Source organism: Dipodomys spectabilis, unplaced genomic scaffold, assembly GCF_019054845.1.
Source record: "Dipodomys spectabilis isolate Male_0828 unplaced genomic scaffold, ASM1905484v1 ptg000266l, whole genome shotgun sequence".
NCBI lineage: Eukaryota > Metazoa > Chordata > Mammalia > Rodentia > Heteromyidae > Dipodomys > Dipodomys spectabilis.
This window is the reverse complement of record NW_024870943.1, coordinates 2,196,028-2,222,737: the sequence shown is the minus strand read 5'-3', so window position 1 is coordinate 2,222,737 and position 26,710 is coordinate 2,196,028. Positions and strand designations below refer to the sequence as shown.

The 26,710-nt window shown below is 53.7% G+C and overlaps 2 protein-coding genes across 2 annotated transcripts; one reads left to right on the top strand and one right to left on the bottom strand.

Annotated features, from left to right (window-relative positions):
* Positions 1-5,060: 5,060 nt before the first annotated feature.
* Positions 5,061-8,275, bottom strand: Ctu1 (cytosolic thiouridylase subunit 1). The gene is made up of 3 exons (XM_042700157.1): positions 8,241-8,275; positions 6,786-7,334; positions 5,061-6,456 (listed from the first exon to the last, which is right to left on the bottom strand). Exons 2-3 carry the CDS (start codon positions 7,291-7,293, stop codon positions 5,822-5,824), a joined length of 1,143 nt encoding a protein of 380 aa, XP_042556091.1. The 5' UTR covers positions 7,294-7,334; positions 8,241-8,275; the 3' UTR covers positions 5,061-5,821.
* Positions 8,276-15,693: 7,418 nt separating this feature from the next.
* LOC122125620 (sialic acid-binding Ig-like lectin 13) lies at positions 15,694-22,265 on the top strand. Its single transcript, XM_042700154.1, has 7 exons — positions 15,694-16,174; positions 16,355-16,633; positions 16,834-16,884; positions 17,558-17,815; positions 18,356-18,452; positions 18,717-18,867; positions 21,803-22,265. The coding sequence occupies exons 1-7, from the start codon at positions 15,727-15,729 to the stop codon at positions 22,004-22,006; spliced, it is 1,488 nt and encodes a 495-aa protein (XP_042556088.1). The 5' UTR covers positions 15,694-15,726; the 3' UTR covers positions 22,007-22,265.
* The last annotated feature ends 4,445 nt before the right edge of the window (positions 22,266-26,710 follow it).

Below are 26,710 nucleotides of genomic sequence, written 5' to 3'. Positions count from 1 at the left end.
CTCTTAAATTCCCTTAATGATTGTAATTTGTCCCCAGGTCTTTGTAGTCCCACGACAGACCCAGCCCTGGGATGGGGGTGGCGGTGCTGGGTGACTCAGAAGACTTGGTCCTCCCTCTCCTATGTGGGGAGCCCTCCACCTGATATTCGGGGGGGGAGACAGGCTTCCTGGCCACTTCCTTCCCAGGGGTCTGCAGGGTGCAGCCGGGGTCTTGCTCCGCCAGCCAGGCTGCCCCACTGTGCATCTAGTCCGCATGCCTGTCCAGTGCACGAGCGCATGACTCCATGGGGAGCCGAGGCCTGCACAGCGCAGCCCAGCCCAGCCCAACCTTCGTGGCAGAAAAACCCTGGGCACACAGAAGAGGCTGGCACGGGGGCTGCTGGTGGCTGTAGGCCAGGGCTTCTCTGAGCGGTGAAGTGGCAGGACAGCAACCGGGCGGGCATGCACACGTGTGTGCATGCACACACACATGTTCCAGATGCACCTCTGGGGGGACGAAGAGTGCGGAGGAGGCCCCAAAGAAATGCATAGGTTGGGGGTGAGCTGAGGTGACCAGAGGCTCCGAAGGATTGACCGCAAGATGGGGTGTGGAGACCAAGAGATGGGCGGTGTGGAGACGTTTTATTTGTTTACGTGTTTTATTGTGCACTGGGCTTCATTGCAAGGTACTTCGCTCATACCCTTCTGCCTCCATACCCTCTCAGTCCCTGATCCCTCACTTGCTCCTCTCTGTAGCTCTCCTCTCCCCTTCCCAGTTTTTTTTGTATGTGCTGGTACTGGGGCTTGAACTCTGGACCTGGACTCTGTCCTTTAGCTGTTTCCCCTAAAGCCAGCGCTCGACTATCTGGGCCACATCTCCACTTCTAATTTTGGTGGCTCACTAGAGATAGGAGTCTCACGGACTTTCCTGCCCCTGCGGGCTTGGAACTGTGATCCTCGGACCTCAGCCTCCTGGGTAGCTGGGATTATAGGCGTGAGCCACTGGCACCTCTGCAAAGAGGCCCCTTTTGATGTTCATGTCATCTCATTTGCTCACATTTAGATCTAGAGTCTGCATGCGACAGAAAACAGGGCACATTTGTTTTTTTAGTCTGTGTCTTCCTTCTCCTCCTCCTCCTCCTTCATTTGCAGGGACGTGGGGCTTGAACTCAGGGTCTTTTGCTTGGCCAGCTGGTACTCCACCAGAGCCCTGTCCACCGCCTTCCCTCCCTCCTGTCAATCAGTGTTCATTGAGCACTTACTATGTACACACACACACACACACACACGGTTTTAGGCATGGGAAACAATAATGAACCAAATAAACCAAAATAAATTGCTGCCTTATATTCTGGAAGAAAAAAAAGAAAGAAAATAACTGAACACAATATATACTGAGTCCTGAGGGCTTTGTGACTGGGAGAAGGGTGTGCAAATGTCCTGAGGTGGAGGGGGTGTGAGGAGTCTAGGACTAGAGGCCAGGGTGATGAGAAAGGAATGGAGGATAAACTGAGGTACACACAGGGTAGGCGCTCTCTTTTAGACCCCCATTTTAGACTGGGAAACTGAGGCAGAGAGAGAAAAAGATAAGCTGTGGCTTGCCCAAGGCCTCCCAGCCGGAAATCGAAGTGTCGGTTCCACCAGGGCCTCGGTGTGAAGTGAAGGAGCTCAGCCGATCCTTCCCCTGCATGCGTGGGACCGGAAGTGAGACGAGGTCAGGCCCCGCCCCAGGTTGCACAAGGCTCTGAGGTGGCTCGGTGTGGCTCAGTGAGTGGAGCCGGGCAGCCAGCTAAGTGGTGGGATTAACTCCAGACCTGGGGAGAGCCACCTTCCCATTGTTCCAGGGAGAGGAAGAGGAAGGGGCGTGGGCCAGGTGGAGGCCAGGAAGTGGAGGCCGCACCCTCCTCCTAGTAGCTTCTATTTTTCAGGGGTCAGGGGGCTGAGGATGCTGCCTGGGGGTCGGGAGGGGGAATGGGCAGACGCGGGGGATGGGGGGGGGGCATCGTCTCCAGCAGGCCGGACAGAGGCAGAGAAAGTGCCCAGGCTGGAGGGCAGCCTCGGGAGGCCAAGGATCTGTGGGTGACCACAGAGAGCCACGGAGGGCGGGTGGCATCCTACGGTGAAGGACAGGCATGACAGGCATGACGGAAGCGGAGGGAGGCTGTGGTCAGGCTTGGTGTTGGCAGACGTGCTGGGTGGGGGCGTGGGAAGAGCACTCCAGCCAGGGTACAGGGGTCCTCTCCTGACGCTCTCGTGTGAGCCATCGCGGCCCATCTCTTACCAAGCACAAACATCGAAACCGCCAGCGTCACACTGAATCCTCAGAAAAGTTAGTCAATATTACAGACGCTGGTGCCCGGGTGTGGCCGAGGAAACCAGGGTTAGGGCAGAGGTGGCAGAGCCGGGATTTGAACCCAGCATGTTTGGTTGCTAAACACCCAGCCAGTAGCCTGGAAAGGATTGGAGTGAGCGCAGATAATTTATAAGAGGGACAAACAGACCTCCCTCTGTCCTCCCTGGGGTGGGGGTGGGGGTTCTGGGAGGAGCAGCTTTTCATATTCTGTGTCTCAGCGCTGCCAGGGGGTGCCCACCTCATCCCCCACTTCACAAGTGAAAAGACAAATGAGGCCAGGTGCCCCAGACTGCGTGGTGAGCAAGTGACAAGAGGCAGGATTTGAACTCGAACCCACCTGGCTCCGTGCCCCCGTTCCACTCCTGCCAGGTGGCCGTGGGGTGGCCCAACCTCTCTGGCTCATCTCTTAGGCGTACATCGTGGGTGAACACCCCGCATGCCCCCAGTGCCGGCTGCTGTGCCCGTGTCCTTTCTATTTCCAGCATCCACCTCATCCCATTTCTCCTTTAAGCCCTCCCCATGGTCCCCAGTCTTCCCTCAGCTCCCTGGCTCGCGAGCTAGGTGCAGTGTGACTTCTCCTTGGCTCTTTTCACCTCCAGCTTTGGCAGTTTGTCACCCCAGCTCCAAAATAGAGCAAGGATTCCACCCACTTATCTCCTCTCGGCCTCCCTCTAGCCAAGCCAACCAGCCTTATCTCTGGCCTGGGCAGGTGCAAGAGCATCCCAACTGGAGCCTCACGTCCAGTCCTGTTGAGGCCTGTCCCAAAGCCAGGTGAGGGCCCAGCTGGGACTGAAATCAAACCCAACTGCCCCAGGGCCGGCGGTGGGTAGCAACTTTCCATCAGCCACAGACCCTCCTCTGATGCCCAGGCTGGCATCTGCCTACTTCAGGGCCTGGGTCTCGGCTATTCCTCCTGCCCAACACACACGCTTCCCCCCACTCCACCCTTCGCGTCTCAGCGTGAAAGTTCCTCTCTCCATCATCATCTTCACAGCTGACATCTCAACTCCCTCCCCACGCTTCATTTTAATTGGTAATTGCTTTGCTCGCCTGCTTCCTTGTTTGTTGCTGGGTTTTTCTCTCGTTGGCACCTAGCCAAGTTGGACGCCCCTCATGTGTTATTTATTGTCTTTCTTACTCAGACATATCAATGAGTGTCAGCTCTTACAGGACAGGATTTGCCCTGCACCCTGGCTGGCAGTAACCAGCCATGAACGAAACACGATTCGCACTGGGGCTGGGCTAGGGCAGGGTGCTTGCCTGCTTCGTTCGTGCATGGTCTGGCACCAGGCACGAGGCAGGGACCATGGGAATCGGCTGAGCCAGTGGGATGATCTAGGAGCCCAATTCCTGTTGTCTCAGTGGTCCCTGTTCCCCACTGACCCAGCCAGGGGAGAGCCCACAGAGGTGGCAGGTGGCAACGTCTACCTTCCAGACCCTCCAGAGGAGAGAATGCTCCTGACCTCAGTCAACAGGCAGAAAGGGTCCTTGTCCTGTGCAGGGTTTCTGTCTTTACAAAGCCATAGCCCGGCTGGCCCTCCTGCCCTCAGCAAACTCTTCAAGAGTTCACAATGCTGTCTGTGGGAAAACACCTTCACTTCAGTGGATCTCTAGGACTGACATGATCTTTGAATTCCTGTTGTTCTTTCCATCCTGAGCACCAAGAGGGTTTGCACTTCTTCCTCAGTGAGCACATTTTCTCCCTTGGGCAGTACTGGGGGTTGAACTTAGGGCCTCGGGTTCCCTACGCAGACACCTTACCCTGGAGCCACTTCTGGTCTTTTGCTCTTCGATTTATTATTTTTTTCACACTTGTACCTGGGCTAGCCTCATACCTATGGTCCTTCTCTCCTTCACCCTGCCTTGCAGAGCTCTGCCTCAATCAATGTGGGGAATGTGTGAACCAGCCCAGGGGTGGTCCTGGGGTCAACGGTCCCCTTGTTCTCCTGGTGCAGATACCTGCGGAGGTAGCAGGATGCCTCAACACTGGCAGCCTTGCAGTCAATGGCCGCCTGGTGCACAGGCGGTGTCATGGTGCCCCCTCGTGGCCACAGCTGTGAACTGCACCTTCCCATTTGGGCTGGTGGCCCTTTAAGCCCCAATGCCATGGGGCTTAACTATCCCTGGCTCTCCTCAAGTTCAGAGTTAAATGCAAAACCGCATCTGTAATTGGTTCTCCAGGCTTCCAGCAGGCTGCAGAACAAAAGGAGCAAGAACCCCCTGTCCTCTCAAGGGCTGCTGGTGCACCCTTGGGTGTCATCTCCTGCTCTGGGGGCCCCCACCTGCCCATTATCACCAGTCTCCTCACTGAACCAGAGGCAGGTTGCTTCTTGGGCACACGGGCATGGCCTCAGCCATCTTCCCTCAGCTCTGTACTGAGGATTGAGCTCAGGACCCTGTACATGACAAGACCCCGGCTCTACCTCTGACCTTGCTCATCTCCCATGGTCTCTGATCTGGCCCCCTTGAATGGCTCTCTCCAGGCTGGACAAATTTGTTCTCACATCCTGGCTCTTTCGGGGTGAGGTTCCTCTGCCCAGGGAGCCCTCTCCCCTGCCAGTGGGCTGCTGGCTTCTTTGCTGCCTTTTATGCCATCTCTGCTTCAATGCCTATGGCCCAGATGCCAGTTCAGATTTCAGGGGCTCCTGGAGGCTTCCTCTTTCCCCATGTTCCCCCTTCGAAAAAAGCTGGGACAGTTGCTCCTCTCAGATGTTAAATATTTATTTGACAACTGCTAGGTCTCTTGCAGACTGTCAGTCCAGAGGGCGGTGGGCAGGCCCCTTGCACCAGAGCCCTATACACATACAGCAAGTGCTGGAGGGACACTTGGATGGTGATGCTGATGCTGTTACTGGGGCAACCTGGAGAGGCTGGACATCGGTCCTGCCCACCAGCCCTATGGAACACAAGGGTCTGAGAGTGTCTCCTGGCCAGGGCTGGGTGGGCCAAGGGGGCAGTGTCAAGGCAGGATGATGGGAAAGGTGCACATCTCTGAGAAAGATTCAGGCCAGTATTCGGGAGGTAGGCTGAGAGCGAGTCCCCAGGGAAGGTGGAGGGGCTCACCCCCTCCTGAGCCTCGCGCTGTGACCTGGGACTCGGGACTGGAGGGCCCTGGCGGCCTCCTCCACCTCCTGCCTTCCATTCCCCCAAACAGTGTGCACCCCGAGGGCGGAGCTGGCTCCACTTCCAATGCTGTCATTGGAGCCCAGCAGCCTCCTCCACCCTCGAGGGAACATGGAGACCCGGAAGGGATGGAACCATCCTCCGCATGGCTGCTCCATCAGCTCCATCTGGAGGGCAAGGCGGGATGAAGTGCAGGTGTCCGCAGATGGTGCTCACTGTTCGCATCCTGTGACTGTGTTTACCTCTCTGGGGGCAGACTGGGCCAGATCCAGCCGTCCAGGCCCCACTGAGGGGCTCAGTGAGCAGCCCCAGCCCACCTGGACCCAGCTGTGCGGCCCGTGCTTCCCCCCTTGGACCCAGGCGGCATCACACCGGGCCCAGAGCGGCTACAGCCCCGTCTCCATCCTCACCTGGGCCCACAGGGACCGGAGAGGCTGCAGGGCCGGCCTTGGTCTCGGCGGTGGCGGCAGGGGTGCACCCCGGCCCCCCATTACCCGGTGCTCCATCCTCCGGCCCCGCCTCGCCCAGTCCCTCGTCCAGCCCGCGCCGGCCCTTGCCGATGGCCAGGCGAGGGCGGCCGCGGTTGAGGCCGTCCAGGAGCGCGCAGGCCTGGCAGAGCGCGCGGCTGGCCAGCGCCCCGCAGCGGGAGCAGGAGCCGGGGCGCGGGGGGCGCGCGGTGGGGGCCAGCGCCAGGCGCTCAGCCGAGTGCACCAGGTCCAGCACGGCCGACGGCCGCGCCGCCTCCAGGCGCTTGAGCAGCTGGCGCGCGTACCCGCGGAAGGCCTCGGGCGCGAATGCGCACTCGCGGGAGAAGTAGCGGAGGCGGCGGAAGTGCGCGTACAGCACCACCTCCTTCTGCGACGCCAGCTGCAGCGGCCGGCAGCGCGGCAGCGCGCCGCCCTCGCCCGCCGACCCCAGGCCCCCGCCGCGCGCCAGCCGCCCCGCGTCGCCCCGCAGGAAGTTCATGAGCACCGTCTCCGCCATGTCGTCCGCGTTGTGACCTGGAGGCGGGAGAGAGCCGTGTGGGTCAGGGCGCGGGGTCCTCGCTCCGCCGGATCGCTGCAGGGGGTGGGGATGGGTGGGGGACCCCGGGAGGGGCTGGAGGGGGTCATGGAGACCCGGGAACCCAGGACAGCCAGGGCCCGGGAGGGGCTGCAGGGAGTCAGGGAGACCTCCAGGCCAAGACTGAAGTCTTTCGGGACCCTCTGCCTGGCCCCAGCCCGGCCTCACCAGTCTTGGGGGGAGGGGAGAGTCAGGCTCTGATTCATGGTGCGCCCTCTCAGTGCCCTCCCCGCCCGCGCGCCCCACCCGCCACCGCGCATGCGCTCACCTGTCACGATGTGTGTGGCCCCCACGCGTCGCGCCCCCTCCTCCAGCGCGCGGCGCCGCAGCACCCCGCAAAAGGTGCAGCAGGAGCGGCTGCGGCCCGAGCCGGCTGTGCTGCGGGCCACGGCGTCCATCGTCCAGCCCCCAAAGAGGTCCGCATAGGCCACAATGGTGAGCGGCAGCCCCCAGCTGGCCGCCTGGTCGCGCACGGCTGCCAGCGCGGCGTCCCGGTAGCCACTGATGCCCTCATCCACGGCCACCAGGTGCAGCGTGATGTCCAGGCTCGGCGCGAGCGCGCGCAGCACATGCGCCAGCACCGTGGAGTCCTTGCCGCCCGAAGCGCCCACGGCTACCACGGCGCCCGGCGGCAGCAGGCGGCCTGCACGCACCGTGTGCAGCACCTCGGCCTCGAAGGCAGCGCAGAAGCAGGCGCCGCACAGCGCCTGGCCCGAGCGCGGGCGGCGGAGGGCGGCGCGAGCCGCCTGGCACGAGGCGCACGTCGGGGCAGGCATGGTTGGGGCACGGAGGCCGGGGCGGGAGGGGTCGGCTGCACCTGCACGGGGAGAGAGAGGCGGGTTACACGCACAGCTGTGTCTGCACAGCCCTCGAGCCGGCCATCAACTCGGAGGTTGGCAGGGCTGAGTCTACCCCATGGTTTCTCCTGAACCATTGGACAAAGGCCTCCTTAGCATCCTGCTATGAGCCTAATCTCACTTTATTTACTTACTTGTTGCTGACTGAGATGGGGTTTGGCTACATAGGCTTGGAACTTGCCACACAAACTAAGTTGGCCATGGACAGACAGACATTTTTTTTTTATAGTCTATTCGGTCTTTCTGTATCTAATAGAGCTATCTTTCTGCCTAGATTGAGACAGAGTCTCTACACGTACCCAAGACTGGCCTGGGGTATATACCACTCATCCATTCATATGTTCAGGCTGGGTTTCCCTAGCCCAGTAGGTAGCAGAGTCTGGCCTCGAACACTCCACCTAGCCACCATCGCTTCCCCAGTAGTGGGTGGGGTAACAGGCACGTCATCTCACTCTGAGAAATGCGGATGGTCTGTGAGAGACCATGTGACGTCTTCTCTGACGTCATCGGCTGGCCTCCTTCACCACTCAGGCCCTTGACTCCACTCCACATAGCTTCTAATCCTGCAGGACTCACCTCCCGGGACCATAGGCTCATCTGTCACGGCTGAGCGGCGTCCCCTAGCCTCCTCCTCCCTCCCCCATCCCCCCCACACCCCAAGTTTTTGACTCCTGCCGGGTGGCGGGCAGGACCACAGTGCCCGAAGCGGGAGTTCTGGCATTTGGGACACAGGCGTTGGAAACTAGAGGCGAGTTCGCCACTCTGGTCCAGAGGGACCGTCAATCCTCCCAGATCACCGAAGCACGGGGCGCAGGCCACTCCGATGCTGGGATCGGGGGGCGGCAGGAAGAAGAGAGAACACTCACCCGGGCCAAACGCGGCGCGGACCTCCACGCCCAGAACGCGGAAGCTGGGAGCGGAAGTGGCTCTGAGACTACGACTCCCAGAAGGCCTCGGAACAGCCCTGCTATGGCTCCCAGAATGCAACAGTCCCGCCAAGGCGCCGGTGTCTTCGAGACTGCTTTGCCTACAACTCCCGACAACCCTTGCAGCTCTTTTTTCCATTCTGCCTACTTCTCCCAAAATACAGTGCCTGGCTTCTCTTCTGCGCCTGCGTACGGGCGTAGAGCCGGGCGAACTGTACTATCGTTGTGTTTGTGTGCTGTTGCCGTGCGGTATGCGTAAAACGAGGCGAATTGCTGACTTTGTGTGTGTTTTATAGGCTATGAAGGGAATTACTGAGCATATGATTTCTGGTTTGTTGGGGTTGCGAATGAGAAGTGTGTGTGTGTGTGTGTGTGTGTGTGTGTGTGTGTGTGTGTGTGTGTGTGTGTGTGTGTGTGTGTGTGTGTGTGTGTTGGGATTGGCGCATGCGCACGGCGGATTCCACAGCTGGGGTCAGAGCGGCGCCAGGAGTAGTGCGTATGCGCAGTTGCATGAGAAAGGGGTCTGGTTACTGCTGGCGAGTTTCTCACCCCTCACAGACCCTCACCTGTCAGCGATTTGGGGGGCTGTAGGTAGCGGGACCACTGTGCAGACTTTGGGCGGGAACACGAGTGCACAACACGGCACGCGAAGCCAGAGGTGCAGCCCAAGGATGGAGGACCGGTGACAGAGGCCTGGATGGGATATGGGAGATCGTAGACTTCCAAGACCACCTTCCTCTGATCGCTCTCCCTTCCGAGTCTTCCCAGAATGTCCTGAGCTCGAGCCCCGCCTCGCCCGGTCAGGTGGTCAGGACGCAGGCGCGCTGGAGGCTGCGCCCGCCTCTCCGAGCCTCTTGCGCTGTCCGGAGTCGTGGAGCCGTGGTTCCTCAGACCAGGAGAAAGGGCTTTGGCTCAATCTCAGTTTTAGGGTGTTTCCCACCCCCCCACCCTCCACTATGTAGCCCAGACTGGCCTTGAAAACTCATGGTCCACCTGTCTATGCCGCCTAAGTAATTCTAGCCCTTCGGAGGTAGGGACAGGAAGATGGAAATATGAAGGCCAACCTGGATGGTGTCTTGAGTTCTAGAGCAGCTTATGCTATGTAATGAAGCCACACACAAAGTCCAGCCCCGCAAACATTCTCCGTGTCACTCCTCACCATGTGGGGGCAGCACCGAGCAGCCACCGTCCCTGCCCTTGGCAAGGTGACAACGTTGACATTGCACGTAGGTCGTTCCCGAGGGTGGGCAGGAGGACGAGGGGGAGGAGCAGAGGTCTTTTCCTCGCCTCCGAGCCTCCTCCGGTGGACATGAGAGGGTCTCCCACCTCATTGGCCTTCTGCTTTGTGCCACCAGGCTTTTCCAGAGAGCTGCGGACAGCTCCAAAGGAAGCTCAGTCTGCACCAGCACCTTGGAGAGCACCTCATTCCTGGGGTGGGGGGGGGGGTGGCTCCCTAGAGCCAGAGCCTGTCCTGGGCAGAAGGGGACACCCCCTTGCCCCTGCAGTGCCTTGACCCCTTTGGGGTGAGATAGGTCACAGATGGAGGGCAGAACTTGGTAGCTGGCTGACGGACTCGGGCATAGTGGGCGAATGGAAGGCATTTTTTGGAAGAATGGTACACTTGCTGAGTGTGGGAATTCCATGACAGGTCACCGGGGGAGGGTGGGAGAGAGGGAGCTGTCTGCTATCACCATAGGAGCTAGGAGATAGGATTTCAGCATCGGAAGTTTCAAGGGACATATCCAAATGATGCCACCTTACCCCGGTGCCGGAGCCTGCCGGCAACAAAAGGGAATCCTGAATGAGGGGGCAAGGATGCGGAAAACTAAAGACATAAGACAAAGGATGGGGTTGGGAGGCCTGCAACTCAAGACTGCAGCACCATTTATTTTTAACTTTCCCTAATATATACTATTAGAAGTCAAGAGGTAACATAAGGTTACCATAGTCCAGAAAAACAAGGAAAATTTCAGTAAAAACAGAGTGCAGTAAAAACAAGACAAGGTCAACTGGTAGAAAGTAAAACAAACTCTGCAGACATAGCAAAGCAATCCTGGGCACCTGGTGTTTTTTAAGTAAGCCAGTTCCTTGTATGTGCTTTTAAGTGAGCACCAGGGTCAAGATGATCTTTAAACTTTACTGTCGGCTCCCAACATCTGCCCCCTCCCCTCCCACCCCATCAGGTGGTCAGAATGCAGGCGTGTTGGAGGCTGCACCCGCCTCCCCTGAGCCTCTTGCGCTGTGCAGAGTCTTGGAGCCTTGGTTCCCCAGACCAGGGGAAAGGGCTTTGGCTCAATCTCAGTTTTAGGGTGTTTCTCTCCCCCCCCCACTATGTAGCCCAGACTGGCCTTGAAAACTCATGGTCCACCTGTCTCTGCCGCCTAAGTAATCCTAGCACTTGGGAGGTAGGGACAGAAAGATGGAAATATGAAGGCCAACCTGGATGGTTGTCTAACAATAAGTATGGATTTAGTTATGCCGCTATACGAGCAATTAGTAAAAGAACAATTAGAGCAGGTAACATTAAAATAATTAGCTCCTACAGAAATATTAAACAGTCCATACATAATGACATAAGGTGGTGATCACAACTCATATTTTTTTTTAAAGAATGAATTGGGCCAGGTTATGCTGTTGAGTGCAGCCACCAGCATCCAAACATGATGTTGAGGATGCCCATTCATCCACCACAGCCCAGGATTGTACTTATTAGTAAGATTAGCTCCAGACTAGTCCATTAATTGAGAGTTAGTTCCAGAAATATTGGTAACAAATGGCTGTACATGTCTGTACCTTATTGGATGAGGCTCTCCTGTAGATACTATTTGTGAAGAACTAATGCAACAGGGGATCATATAGGATGGAGTAGAATTTGCATGAACTGGGTGCCCAGTTGGTAAAGATGTCATCTGTATATTGTACATTTGATTTTTGTCCGGGATCCAAATTTTATGAGTCATGGATAGCATTATAATACAGCCTGGAATGGAGCCTTTAGAGTTGGTGGTAAAGCATAAAGGAGTTCCAATGCCTGAAGCTGAGATATCTCCCATCTTAGTGTGCTGGATGAAGGAATCGGGGGCTGTACTGTATGCTGATCTATTGATGTGAATGAGTACTTCAACTCCCTCCCAAGTTGTAGGGTGTACAATTGGGGGATCTGGCACATAAGCCCAATGTGTCAGCGTTTGTGTCATCTGAATGAGCCTCCACAATCCTAACTCAATGCTCAGGCAACCAGTGGGATTTATTTTCTTCCTGCGAAAAAACACAAACATGTCCTCGACCCCAAGTTAAAACTGGATCGGGGCCCGTGCCAATCACCTGTTAAAGGATCCTTCCACTTAACTTGGGCAAAAGCTCTTTGCTCTCTTTTTTTCCCCCAAAACCGCTGTGCTGGGGAAAGGCCATTACAATCTAAGCTTTAAAAATTTAGTACAAATAAAGCGTGAGAAGAATACTAACAAGGGAGAAGAGGTATAATTCCCCCCTTTTAATTAAAAAAATTTGGTATTTTAACAGCCCGTTGGCTTGTTTAACAATTTCCTGTCTTTGAGGAATATAGGGAATACCTGTAGAGTGAACAATCTGGTAAGATTTACAAAAAGTTTGAAAAGCTTGTCCAACATATCCCAGACCATTATCAGTTTTAATATGTTTAGGAAGTCCCATAATGGCAAAGCAGTGTAGGGAATGAGCAATACAATGTTTGCTAGTCTCCCCAGCAAGAGGAGTAGCCATAGTAAAATTAGAGTAGGTATATGGTAACAAGGACAAAGCGAAGCCATCCAAAAGATGGAATCAGGCAGGAGTTTAGTCTACTTTTTCCACGATGGAGGTAGTCAGGATAATGATGTAGATTTCCTCCAGGTGACTGTCAGGCTGTAGCAGCAGCAGCAGGGTCTCTCAGTGGTTCCAAGGGACTGTCACACCTCGTGTTGGGCTGTAAATTTCTACACAGACTGGTTAAAGATACAAGTAATACATAGGCTTGGCAGGCTGTGGCCCCACTAGTTTTTAAGACTATTTAGACAATAGCCCAGGACAATTTACCAAGATGACAACCTTTTTTAACTAGATAGTTCTTTTAATAAGGCTGATTTTCTAGGCAGATATAGAGGGCTCAGGCCTGCACTCCTATTTTCCATGATTTTTTCTTCTGTCTATTTTGCCACTTTTTTTTTTTGGGTTCGGTCCTGGGGCCTGAACTCTGGGCCTGGGTGCTGTCCCTCAGCTCTTCAGCTCAAGGCTAGCGCTCTACCACTTGAGCCACAGTGCCACTTCCAGCTTTTTTCTTTTTGCTTATGTGGTGCTGAGGAATCGAACCCAGGGCCTCATGCGTGCAAGGCAAGCGCTCTACCACTGAGCCACCTTCCCAGCCCCCATTGCCACATTTTTTTAATGACTCTGGTCCCTTGTTCTAAAAAGGGGATGATTGGCGAAGATTCATCTTCTGTAACTTCTTCAAGCTGACTCAGGGGTGTTGATCCTACCTAGCCAGGAACCTATAACCTTAGTCTATTTTACAAAGAGGTTACCAGGGTTAGATGTCATTAAGAACAATATTTTAACTTTTGACAAATGCACAGACTTTTTCTTCGGCTACAGCAGTGTAGCTTGTTTCACACTCTGGTTTGTAATAGCATCTTTAGGAATGTGACCTCTAGTGAACCTAAAAATGCCTAAGTCACCTGTGCAGGCCTTTAGACAGATGTTAATAGAAACACACTCTCAGGTTTACAAACTTTTTTCTTGAGCAGATAAATTTCATGTAGCTGGTGTTAGATCAAAAGTTACTGCCAATTAGGGCTTTTGGCACACACAGGGGTTGTGATTTAAACCAGCCCCCACATTTTATAACTTCAGCTTTTTAGTACTATCACAGATTACTAACAAGCTTCTGTCCCTACAAGGTAGATAGTCATGGACATTAGGCATGCTTACAAACTATCTTCCTATGACCTCCTGGCTCTGACCAATTTTTGAAGGGCCACGCACAAATGACTCTAGGATTTAACATTTTTGTCATCCAAGCAGTGGCTTACTGCCTCTGGATGCTCCTCCATTGCTCTTGTCCCAGGAATGTCTTCTCTACACTGGGATAAATGCCTCATTTGCATTTCCCTTAGCTGGTCGCTGGACTTGAACTCAGGGGCCTGAGTGCTGTCCCTCAGCTCTACAGCTCAAGGCTAGCACTCTGTCACTTTGAGTGCCAAAGCAACTCTGCTGAGTAGCGGTGACTGTCTCACAGGGACCTTTTGCTGCCCAGGCTGGCTTTGAACCAGTTTGCAGATCAATGAGTCTTATAAAAGGCCACTTTACTCCAATTAAAAGCAACAAGGTGGTCAACATAGAAGTAGCTTTTAAGCATGCTCTTACCTGAAACTTATTAAGAGCCAAGGTTACATCTGACAAACTTGTAAGAATCCTGTGCTTTGCTCTGGACTTGCTGGAAACTTAAAAAACCTATAAGAGCAAACTGGAATAGCAATTAAGCAATTAATTTGGTAACCCTAATTTTTCCAACACCAATACAGAACCTGCAGGCTACACAGATACCAGACAATTGCAAAGCAGCAATGTTTTTAACTTACTGGCCATTTGCATCATAGTGTCCCTGAATCCTTTTTTCCATTTTTTTTTTTTTTTTGCTAAGTTCCTCTGGGAACCAGGGGCATACTTCCCCAACAAAGTGAAAGAAACATTCTAACTGACTCTGTCTAACTTTCACTCCTCGAGCGTGAAGCATTCCCTTGAGAGCCTGCACATATAGCGTGCGGCTGTTACCTTGCCCCATAATTTCTTACTCCCGACTATACTCTCTCCTGTTCTCTATTTTAAGTTTCTGGACATCCTCTTACCTTAGCGGGGTCCTCTGCTGTGATCCCAGGTTTTCAGGTCCCTGTTCGGAGGCCACTTGCTGGAGCCTGCCAGCAACAAAAGGGAATCCTGAATTAGGGGGCAAGGATGCGGAAAACTAAAGACATAAGACAAAGGATGGGGTCCGGAGGTCTGCAGCTCAAGACTGCAGTACCGTTTATTTTTAACTTTCCCTATTATATACTATTAGAAGTCAAGAGGTAACATAAGGTTACCATAGTCCAGAAAAACAAGGAAAATTTCAGTAAAAACAGAGTGCAGTAAAAACAAGACAAGGTCAACTGGTAGAAAGTAAAACAAACTCTGCAGACATAGCAAAGCAATCCTGGGCACCTGGTGTTTTTTAAGTAAGCCAGTTCCTTGTATGTGTCTTCAAGTAAACACCAGGGTCAAGATGACCTTAAACTTTACTGTCGGCTCCCAACACCCTGGACCTCCGTGCCTTTTGGAAAATGGAATACATGGATCAAGAAGGCCACCAAGCTCTCTCTACCCAAGTCTAGCGTCTCTCTTGTGTCCTTGGGCCCCCTCTCTGTACTCGGTCCTCAGATGTGTTTACACTTGAATGGCATGGAGACAGCAGGCAAGAGTCGACATGCCCACTCTCTTGCTTCTGCTTTTCTTTATAAATGAGAGGCCATGAGGTGGCATGGTCCCTTCTGACCACAGGGATGTTGTAACTGCTTCTGCTAGAGCAGTATTGAGACAAGAAAAAGGAGCCCCAGAGGCTCACAGGATATGATTCAGAAAGTGAGTGGGGCGGGGGGCACATATGCACACACCAGTACTAGAGCTTGCACCACTTTCCCTTAGCTTTTTTCACCCAAGGCTGGAAACTCTACCACTTGAGCCACACCTCCAACTTCTGGCTTCTTAGTGGTTCAAAGGAGATAAAAATCTCACAGATTCTCCAGCCCAGGCTCTGAACCTGGATCCTCAGATCTCAGCCTCCTGAGGAGCTAGGATTACAGGGGTGAGCCACTGGTGCCTGGCCTGCGACAATACATTGTCATGGGCCAGTGCAGCCCCGCACCCAGCCTGAGAACCACCCCCAGACCCAACCGAGCTTCCTGCCATGGGCAGCTCCCAATGCACCCACGTCAATGACTATTTCCTTCCCAGTGCTCGCTTACTCCACCAGAATGGTGTCCAGGTCCACGCTGGATGGAGGAGGGGCCGTGGCTCACTGGATGGGGCCTCCTGGTTCTCTTGGCCTCTCATCTCCTCCTTGGCTTCACCAACACCCACAGTCCATTGGGGAGCCATCAGAGGGGACCTGCTTTTTGCAATGCTAGCAATGTCCCCCCACGAAGGAAGAACATCACCAGGGAGGGAGGAGGTGGGTTAGGGGATGGGTGGTTCCCTCTCGTGTCAGGGTCCAGGGGTGCCCGTGGATGGTGGAGGGCTGATGGGGCCCTGACAGTGCCTGGGTTAAGGCTTCCTCCCTCTTCCCTTCCACTTCCTCTTCCTCCTCCCCTTTGTGTAGCTCTTTTTCCAAGCCCTGCCCTTGGTTCCTCAAAGAAGAGCCTAGAAAAACAGATTGCAAATGGTGAGCCCACTGCACCAGCTGGACATGTGGCTGCTGCTGCTGCTGAAACTGTGGGGGTGTGTGGGGCTGGAGTGGAGGAAGAAGCAGAATGAATTGTACAGCCTTCAGGTACAGCGTCAGGTGACGGTGCAGGAGGGCCTCTGTGTCCATGTGCCCTGCTCCTTCTCCTACCCCAGGGAGGGGGAAATGGAAGGGATGCCAGTCCATGGCTACTGGTACAAGTCTGAAAAGCTGAAGATTCTGGTGGCCACAAATGACCCAGCGCAACAGGTGCACGAGGAAGAAAAGGGTCGATTCCACCTCCTCGGGGATCCCAAGATCAACAATTGCTCCCTGGGCATCAGAAACGCCAGGGAGAAAGACAAGGGGACGTACTTCTTCCGAGTAGAGAGAGGGAATATAAAATGGACTTATACTGGTAACAAACTGTCCCTGAGAGTGACAGGTAAGTCCCCTCCCCAGGTGGACCCTGGAAAAGATTGTGGGGGCCACAGGGAGGATTTGATGGGACCCCATCCTGGGGGGAGGCGGGGGAGAACACAAGGGGCTCCCAGGAGGAGCTGGGTCAGAGTGTGAGCTTCCTTAGGGTCTCCCTACTGACCCGTGTGTCCTCTCTCTTCACCAGCCTTGAACCGCACCCCTAACATCCTTCTCCTGGGGACCCTGGAAGCCGGCCGGCCCAGTAATATCACCTGCTCTGTGCCCTGGGCCTGTGAGCAGGGGGCACCCCCCATCTTCTCCTGGAGGTTGGCCTCTGTGTCCCCTCTGGGTCCCCAGGTCACCCAGTCGGCAGTGCTCACCTTCACCCCCCAGCCCCAGGACCATGGCACCAACCTCACCTGCCAGGTGACCCTGCCTGCAGCCAATGTGACCAGGAGTGCGGCCATTCAGCTCAGCATCTCATGTGAGAGCTGGGTTGGGCCCCTGGGCATCTGGTGGAGAGGACATGCTGCAGGGGGGGGGGGGGGGACAGAGGGCAAGAGGGCTAGGCACAGGAGGAAGGAGGATGCAGCCCCACTGCTCCCCACTTACATACCTCCTGGGGATGGAGGGCAGATGTCCGGCCGGCCACACCACTGATGCACCTGCCATGTTCTATCTCAGACTCCCCACAGAACCTGACCCTGATGGCAGTGTCCGAAGGAACCAGCTCAGGTAGGAGGAGCCTTGCGGGCAGGGTGGGACCCTACCTCAGGAATGTGGTCCTCCTCACCCATCATCATGTCCCCCCCCCCCCTCAACTTCTGGTCATGGCCCTCCGCCAGCATAGGAACAGGGAGACAGGCACACTGCAGGCCTTCGACGGGCCTTCCTGTCCTCATCCACCTGTGTGTTCTCATTGGTCTTCCTTCCACCAGCCCGGGGTGGGGGGTGGGGGGTGGGGGCTCTGCTCATGAGGAGACACAGCTATGTGGACACGTGTGGACAACCAGAGTCTCTGTTTGTGGAGGAGACACAGCCACGTGGACACGCATGGACATCCTGCACCATGCTCTGGAGACCTCAGCTCTGCTGGGCTTTGGCTCGTCCCCTGTTTACCTGAGTCCATCCTTGGGCTCTAGGACGGTGCTGCCCATGGCCCCATGGGCCCTAGTTCTGGGAGCATCCCTGGACAATGGAGTGGGGGGCTCTGGTTTTATTTTATCAATGGAAATGGGCAATGAATGGTTCTGTCCACCTCTCTGTGTGTGCACATGTGTCCATGTATGCACGTGTGTGCATGTGTGTACATGCATTCATATCTGTATGTGTGCATACACGTGAACGTTCCCTTCTTTGGCCCCCAGCATCCTTCTGTCCTCTCTCTTGTATATCTGTCTCTCTGCAGCCCCGGAAGCCCTCAGGAATGGCTCATCTGTCTCGGTTCAAGAAGGCCAGGCTCTTCGCCTGCTATGCTCTGCAGATGGCCACCCCCCTGCCAAACTCAGCTGGTCCTGGGGTAACCTGAGCCTGTGCCCCACTCAGCCCTCTGACCCAGGCATGCTGGAACTCTCTCCAGTCAACCTGCAGCAGGGTGGGGAGTTTACCTGCCAAGCTCAGAATGTCTTGGGCGCCCAGCACATGTCCCTGACCATCTCCCCACAGAGTGAGTGCCCACTGGGCTGGAGAGGGGTTGGAGGAGGGAAGCCCCACTCGACCCCAAAGTCAGCTGCCTCACTCAGCTTCAAAGAGGAGCCCAGCTGTGAGGCCTGGAGTTTCCCTGGCCAAACCAACCAACTCAGAGATCAATATGAAAAATATTATGATGTCCAGTGTCATCTCAACAGACAAACTGGGTGTGGTAGAGGGTGCCTGAGATTGCAGCTAGGGGGAAGGCCTAGTCAGGAGGATCCCCCTCAGAGGCCTACTAGGCAAAAATGCAAGGCTATTGCTGAAGTTGGGGCTCTGGTGACAGGGCACCTGCTTAGTAAGAGTGAGCCACTGAATTCAAACTCCAGCACCACCAAATAGTAACAACAACAACAACAACAACAATAATAATTTTCAATGAAGACAAGCTGCCAGCTAGCACTTTTCAGACACAAGGGGTCTGGAAAGTCTAAGTTTGGGGTCCAACAGGGATAAGGTGGGGGAAGGAAGGAAAGTCCTGGAGGGGAATCCACAAAACACGCCCTTCTTTCCCCAGGCAAAGCGGAGTCTCTGTCGGGAATGCTGCTGGGGGCTGCCGGTGGCGCCGGCGGGGTCATCCTGCTCCTCTTGGGCGTCTGCCTCCTCTTCCTCCTGTGAGTATTGGGGTGCGGGGAGGGCAAGCCGGACACAGAGCCCGGAGCCCACAGCTGGAAGAACCTGGATACCCGAGGGTTCGAAGGGGGGGGCAGCCGTGCTCCTCCCTTCTCAACACTGGAGCCTCTGGACGGGCCCAGGACCCCTCCCCCCCCATCTCCACCTGCCTCAAAGGGTTTAATGGGGAACTGGGGTAGAGGTGAAGCTCTGCCCGCTGCACCCTAGCCTCGCCAACCTGAAAAGCCCCCTGTGTCCTTATTCAGAGTCCGGTCCTACAGGAGGAAGTCATCAAGGCCAGCGGCAGCCACAGCTTGTGTCACGGATTCCAGCACTGGTCCCGGTGCGGGTGTGGCCTTACATGAGTATGATGTGGCTGTGGCCCCGCAGGTGCATGCTGTGGGCGGGGCCCCACAGGTGAGTGGTGTGGGCGGGGTCTCACATGTGCATGGTGTGGGAGTGGTATCGCATGGACATAGTGTGTGGGTGGCCCTGCAGGTGTGTGGTGTGTGCGTGGCATCGCTGGTGCGAGGTATGTGCAAGGCCTCGTGAGTGACTGGTGTGGGAGGGGCCTCGTGAGTGATTGTGTACATGTACATTTATGGGCGTGGCCCAGCAGGTGTGGGCGTGGCTTCGCGGGTGCGTGCTGTGGGCGGGACCCTATAGGTGAGCAGTGTGAGCCGCGCCTCTTGTGTGCATGGTGTGGGTGGGGCCTCGTGAATGCCGGGTGTGGGCGTGGCCTCACATAGGCCTGCTGTGGTGGCCCGCAGGTGAGTGGTGTGGGCGTGGCCCCGCAGTTGTGGGCGTGGCATCGTGGTGCATGTGTGGGTGTGGCCATCCAGCATCTTCCCTGGATTCTTCCTCCTCCCTGAGTGTGACCCAGGTTGGCTTCTTGCTCCTAAGGGTCACAGGGCCTCTGCGGCCAGCTTTCCCGCGGTCCTGCTCTACATTCTTACACGTGTAATTACTTTGGGTGACTAGTGCAAGTGGGCTCACGTACTACTTGTCTTTTTGTGACTGCCTTATTTCACTTCACACATGTCCTTGAGGCCTATCTACATTGTCACACGAGACAACATTTCATTCTTTTTTTAAAAAGGTCCTTGTTTTTTCCTTTTTTTTTTTGTCAGTCATGGGTCTTGAACTCTGGGCCTGGGCACTGTCCCTCAGCTCTTCAGCTCAAGGCTAGTTCTCTACCACTTGAGCCACAGCGCCACTTGAGGTTTGCTGGAGGTTCACTGGAGATAAGAGTCTCATGGACTTTCCTGCCTGGGCTGGCTTTGAACAGCGATACTCAGATCTCAGCCTCTCAAGTGGCAAGGATTACAGGGCACCTACTCCTGCCTTCATTTAGTTTTCCTAATAGTGGTTATCCTAATGAGCACAAGACTGTATTTCTTCATTTCTTCTGCAGTTGGATTATTTATTCATTGCTGTTGAATTGTAGGAGCTCTTTCTACATTATAGATGCTAGTTTATTTCCAGGATCTGATTTCTCAATCTGTAGCTTGAGTTGTGGTTTCTGTTATTGCCCAGGAAGTCCGCCATTTAGAGTCGGCCTGGCAGAGGGTAGAGCTGGTCCCCATACTCAGACACACTGGGCTGACCAGTGAGTAGAAGAACAAAGAGTAAGGAAGAGGGCGAGAGGCCAGGGCTGACCACAGGAAGTGAGCCTGGAGAAGTGGAGTGTGGCAACCACAGCCATGGGTGACAAACAGACACCATTCAACTTTCATTTTCACTGTCTAGTCTGGCAGTAGCATGGCTGGGAAGAGAAGGACAGGGACATTGGAGGCCAGAGGTGGTGGCTGGCAGCCAATGAAGGGACTGACTAAGGGGTTGGATGGAGCCAGAAAGGTGTGGCTTCTTGCAATTCAGCTTGCAGAGGGCTTTGGGGTAGAGGTGTGGAGTTGGTCTCTCTGCCATATGGGATTGGCCCAGTGGAGCTCCTGGTGGGTGGTCAGCCTGAAGCAGGACTGGATCTTAATTTACATACTCATGAAAAAAGGGGAGGAGCAATGTCTCTGCCAGTGGTATAGACAGGGCTTGTGTGAAGGGTGGGGCTGGGAACGGGCCCTGCCCCCCCAGGGAGGTGCCATACATCCCCACTCATTACATTATCAGTAGCTTCAAACTTCTTTCGTGCTGTCCCTCAGCGCTTCAGCTCAAGGCAAGCACTCTACTGCTCGAGCCACTGCACCACTTCCCATTTTCTGAGTTCATTGGAGATAAGAGTCTCACGGACTTTCCTGCCCAGGCTGGCTTTGAACTGAGATCCTCAGATCTCACTCTCCTGAGTAGCTAGGATGATAGGCATGAGTCACCGGCCCTTGACACTTATTTTCTTAAACATGTATCATTTCTGTGTATATGTATACTAGTCATGGGGCTTGAACTCAGGTCCTGTACACTGTCCCTGTGCTTTTTTGCTCTAACCACTTTTGGCTTTTTGGTGTTTAAGTGGAGATAAGAGTCTCATGGACTTTCCTTCCTGGGCTGACTTCAAACTGTGATCCTCAGACCTCAGCCTCCTGAGTATCTGAGATTACAGATTTGAGCCACTGGTGCCAAGCTAACATATAAAATCTTCATAACCTTCCTTTAAACTTATCACTTAAAAATATTGTCTTACAGCTGGGCGCCGGTGGCTCATGCCTGTAATCCTACCTATTCAGGAGGCTGAGATCTGAGGATCTTGGTTCAAAGCCAGCCTGGGCAGGAAAGTCCATGAGACTCTTATCTCCAATAAACCACTAGAAAACTGGAAATGGTTCTGTGGCTCAAACGGGAGAGCACTCACCTTGAGCTGAAGAACTGAGGGACAGTGCCCAGGCCCAGAGTTCAAGCCCCATGACCGGAAAAAAAAAATGTGTGTGTGTGTGTATACATATACATACATATATATGTAGTCTTACAGTCCTGTAAGTCCATAGTGGGTCTAATTGGGCTAAAATCAAGGAGTTGGCAGGGATGGGGTCTGGTTCCTTCCTGGGGCAGGTGAGGTGTGTGAGCAGGGGAGGCCTTCCTACCTTCTAGTACCTTTTTTCAGTTTCTTTCTTCAAGGTTGTGTGGTTTTCTTTGTAGAGTTACTTCAGCCTCTTTGGTTAGGTTTATTCCTCAGTATTTGTGGTTGTGGTTGAGGCTCTCGTATATAGAATTGATTTTCAAATTTCTTTCTTAGCCTGCTTCCTTCTTTCAGCGTCTAGTAAAATTACTGATTTTTTATGTTCTGCTGAGCCAATCTAAGAGTCTTCTGGTGGATGTGTGGATGAAGGGACCCCCAGTCCACTGGAACCCCCTTCCTGATCCTACTCCCCTGTCCTCCTCTGACTTCCACATGCTCTGCCCCCAGGGCCCCAAGACCAAATCTGAAGCAGAGGACAGTTTCCTGTGCCAGCCTCCCAAGGTTTCCTCTTCCAAGGAAGGTGATGCCCACTACGTAGAGGTAGATGAGATCCACTACGCGACGCTCAGCTTTCAGGGGAGGAAGCCCAAGGAGCCACAGGGCCAGCCCGCCATGCAGAGCGAGTATGCAGAAATACAGACTCACACGTGACAAGCTAGAGAGGCTTGGTCCTGGCTGGAAGGATCATGGCATCCACCGGGCAGAGGGCGGGGGTGGGGGGGGGGGAAGCTACAGCCCCTTCCCCCCGCCACATGGTACCTCTAGGCTGTTGCTGGATCTTTCCTCTGTTCGCCAGCCCTACAGACCCTGGCAACCCCATCCTACCCTCCACCTCTGTGAGTTTATGTTTTAAAATCACATGTGAGTGAGATTGTGCAGGATATGTCTCCCTCTGTGCCTGGTTTATTTCACTTAAAAATGTCCTCTGGGCTGGGCACTGGTGGCTCATGCCTGTAATCCTAGCTACTCAGGAAGCTGAGATCTGAGGATCACAGTTCAAAGCCAGCCGAGGCAAGAAAGTCCATGACACTCTTATCTCCAGTGAACCACCAGGACACTGGAAATGGCTCTGTATCACAAGGGGTAGAGCTGGAGCTAAAGAACTGAAGGACAGTGCCCAGGCCCAGAGTTCAAGCCCCATGATTGAAAAACAAAATGTCCTGTAGGTTTTTCTGCATGGTCACTGATGACAGAGCAATGTGTATTCAGAATATTGAAAAGAGAGGATTTAAAATATTCCCACATTTAAAAATGTAAAGAAATGGTAGCTATTTGAAATGATTTATGACAGTGTATCTTGTAGTCCCAGCCCTTGGGAAGGCTGAGGCAGGAGGATACTATACTAAAACAATATTCAGTGAAAGACAAAGTAGGTGCTAGTGGCTCACGCTTGTGATCTTAGTTACTCAGGAGGCTGAGATCTGGAGGATTATCATTTGAAGCCAATCCAAACAGAAAAGTTTAAGAGAAACCATCTCCAATTAACCAACAAAAAGCAGGACTGGAGGCATGGTTCAAGTGCTTAGATGACCAGCTGAGTAAGCTTGAGACCCTGCATTCAAACTCTAGAACTGCCACAACAAAAACAAATAAAAGTCACCAGAAGCTTGCCACTGGTGGCTCATACCTGTAATACTAGCTACTCAGGAGGCTGAGAGTACAGGGTCAAGGATTGAAGGAAAGTCCATGAGACTCTTATCTCCAGTTAGCCTCCAGAAAACTGAAGTGGTGTGTGGCTGAAAGTGGCTGTCTTAGATGAATAAATCATGTCCTGAGATCAAGCCCCATGACCAACCAAAAACAAACAAACAAGAACAACAACATCAAATGCCTCGAGTTCTTACCATATATTGATTAAAAATAATCCCAGTAAAGTAAAAAAAAAGCAAAGCAAAGAATAAAAAAAACAAAACAATAAAATAATCCCTGTCAAACTACAATATATGTATATATGTATAAGTATATTGTGCATGTAAATAGATACAGGTTAATATGTACATGTGTATGATAAACTAAGAAGTTGATTCTCAAATCTATTCAAAAATACAAAGGGCCAAGGATAGTCAGAGGAGGAGGAGGAAGAAGAGGAGGAGTATTAGTGGAAAGAGGAGGAGGAAGAGGAGGGGGAGAGGGAGGAAGAAGAGTTCAGACTAACATTTCTTATGATACTGGATCACACAGTATAAAGAATCGGACTAAATGGGGCTGGGAAGGTGGCTCAGTGGTAGAGTGCTTGCCTTGCATGCATGAGGGTCTGGGTTCAATTCCTCAGCACCAAATAAACAGAAAAAGTTGGAAGTGGCCCTGGGCTCAAGTGGTAGAGTGCTAGCCTTGAGCTAAATCACTGAGGGACAGTGTCCAGGCCCAGAGTTCAGACTCCCAAACCAACAAAAAACAAACAAACAAACAAAAAAGAATCTGAAAACAAAGGGGCCAAGAGCTGGGGTTGGCGCTGATCAGGTAACTTCTGTGGAGGTGGGGCCAGCCAATAAGAGTAGCCAAGTCTGTTCTCCAGCCAATCACACTACACTTGTCTCTTCTCCAGCCAATCAGCAGTGCACAGCACTATCCCATAGCCAATTGGAGTATATACCTCTTGGAGCTGACGGATAGCACCAGAGCCAATCAGGAGCTGAAAGTGCATGCCCCTTCCCTGATGTCCAGTGAGCTCCAGACAATCAGTAATGGTGGGCAGCGCCCTGGGATTACACCAGCACCAATGCAACCACAACTTATACATTAACCCTGATCCAATCCCTTCCACTTGATAAACTCTGCTAATTTTACCATTTTCTTCATCACATTTTCAAAATGCATCAGTTCCTTAGTATTTCTGTTTATGCTCTCTATTCCCTGGACAGATATTTTGGGGTTTCCTTCATTCTCTATGGCTCTGGACCTGCCCATTAGTCTGGGGTTCACCTTGCCTCCCAGCTTAGATGTCCACCCACCAGACAGATCTGAGCTCTCCACTCATCACCTGACTCAGCTCTGATCTGGCCAGGCTGAGTCCCAAACTGCTTCCTTGTCACCAGCCAGTGCTCCTCCTGAGTCTGCCTCACTTCAATTCCTCCCCTCCACTAAACACATACAGCCTGTCCCACCTGGGGAGGGGAGAGCAAGGATGCAGTGGCAGCCATGCAGAGATAGAGCCTGTGCCAGGGACTCTTCACTTCTCTTTCTCCTGCATCCTCTGAGCAGCCTGGTCTTACAGACTTGCCCTGACAATCTGAGGGCTGAAGACTAGCTGGCCCACTATGGGCCACAACAAGATGCTCCAGTACTTGATGGGGGGGCGGCAGGAAGTCCCAGGCCATGGTGGGATCAGGACTCAGTCTTCCTGTGATCTTTCTCCTTGATCAGCCGTCTTCTCTCTGTGTTCTCATGTGGCCTTCTCTGTGTGGTAGTTGGTCCTGCCTCCTCTCCAATGACTATACAGGTTGTATTGGATTCAAATCCACCCTCGTGAGCTCATTTTCAATTAGCTTCTCTTTATCGACACAATATACAAATAAAGTCACATCCTGAGTTCCTGAGTGTTAGGACTTCCATATGTGAATTTGAAGATGTACCCAATTGTCCTATCACATTCCCTGAGCCTCCGCATCCAGCTGTGCAGGTCTGCAGCTTGGCTAGACCCCTTCCCCGGGCAGCACAGAGGGCATTAGGGCCACAGGTCCAGCCTGGCCACTGTGTGGCTACAGAGTCTGACTCTGGCTTCCTTGCTGCGAGGTCTCAGATGATGCAGCCCAGAAGGAAATGTGGGCCGCAGGAGATGCTTGCTGGGGGCAGGTCTCAGAACGACCACTGAGGATGGGCAGGGTAGGACTCCTGGCCTCACGGCATTTAGGACATCCAGCTGGGAGTCTGCAGAGCACATTGACCTCCATCTTCCCATGGGAGGGTCAGGAATTGAGAGGTCTCCTGGGACAGATGAGGGGGCCAGGATCCCCTCACTCCAAAGCCAACATCGTGTGGTTGGTGCTCACATGCCAGGGTCTTTTTCTCTGCTCCATGTCCATGCCAGGAACACCTGGGGAAGGACAGGGAAGTAGCCAATTTCCCTATCACTGTGACAAATACCTGGGAGACACTATCGAAAAGGAAGGAAGATTTGTGCTGACACCAGACTTCAGACTTCTATGGCAAGATGGCTCCATTGCTTTTGGGCCTGTGGCAGGACCCAGGGGAGGAAAGCAGCTCAGTTCCTAGCAGCCAGGAAGCAGAGAATAGGAGAAATGGCTGCTCAGCTTATGGCATAGGCCTCAAGATCCCAGTGCTGCACACAAGCCCTGAAGAGCCCTTTACTAATCTCAGCAAGGATAACCCCAGCCAAATTGATCATTGAGATTAACCACCACAGAGAGAAGATAAACTCAGAGGCCCCAAATCACCCGAGAAGCCACACACTCAGACATGCCTGTCTGAGAACTCTCCAGCTGTCTGCATGGGATAATGGGGTTTCTTACAGACCCCTGCATCACAGCCCCTTCTAGAAAATGATGGCTTGGCCTGGAGTTTCTCCATCTTCTCCTTCCTTAATGAATTTCTCAAAAGGCAGAGATGAAATCGGTCAAGGTTGGTCTTGTACAGAAAGAAGCAGCTGCTGGTGGAGTTGTTGTCATGGTCATTCGTTCAGGGGACCTTCCCCCAAATGTATTGCCTTCCTGTCAGGCTTGAATTCAAGTCCTGCCAGGTGGATTCCCTAGAGCACCCGAAAGCTGTGTGTACTCAGGAAGTGCTGACTGGCCTGATGGAGGCAGGTGTGAGGCCACAGACAGAGGGCGGGGAGCACAGTGTCCGTCCTTCTTGGTGTATTATGGCCCCATCTGTGAAGGGAAGTGGGAAAGTTTCTCTAACAGTGACTGGACATGCACTTCCTCCTCTGTGGTCAACTGGCTCCTCATTCCTGCATGTCCTATGGCGCTGTCAGTCCTGACACCAAGGCCGATCACTCACACCCCCAACTTCTCACCTCACCTCACTTCCCTGCTCCCACCTGGCTGGATCCCAGACAGCAGCCCTCTGCCTCAGTGATGTGGTGGCAGCTGCTGCTGCCCTTGCCATGGGCCCTTGAGCAGGCACAGGCAGAAAGCCGGGGAAGCTGAGCCAAACTGACGATGGTGTCCCTGACAGAAGGTTCCAGGCTGCATATGGGATATACACACTGGAAGTGCCAGAGTCTGTGACCTTGCAGGAGGGTCTGTGTGTCCTCCAGCCCTGCACTTTCTTCCACTCTGATTTGCAGAGCTCCACTGACCCAGTCTTTGGCTACTGGTTTCTGGCTGGGACTAATGTAGGCTATGGATCTCTGGTGGCCACCAACAACCCAACAACCCACATAGAGATGTGGAT

Bases quoted from the DNA above. Each gene is read 5' to 3' on its own strand.
- Ctu1 (XM_042700157.1), bottom strand. From the start codon at position 7,293: ATGCCTGCCCCGACGTGCGCCTCGTGCCAGGCGGCTCGCGCCGCCCTC. The intron at 6,457-6,785 runs GTGAGCGCATGC...TCCCGCCTCCAG, and splicing joins GGCCACACACATCGTGACAG to GTCACAACGCGGACGACATG.
- LOC122125620 (XM_042700154.1), top strand. From the start codon at position 15,727: ATGGTGAGCCCACTGCACCAGCTGGACATGTGGCTGCTGCTGCTGCTG. The intron at 16,175-16,354 runs GTAAGTCCCCTC...TCTCTTCACCAG, and splicing joins ACTGTCCCTGAGAGTGACAG to CCTTGAACCGCACCCCTAAC. The intron at 16,634-16,833 runs GTGAGAGCTGGG...GTTCTATCTCAG, and splicing joins CATTCAGCTCAGCATCTCAT to ACTCCCCACAGAACCTGACC.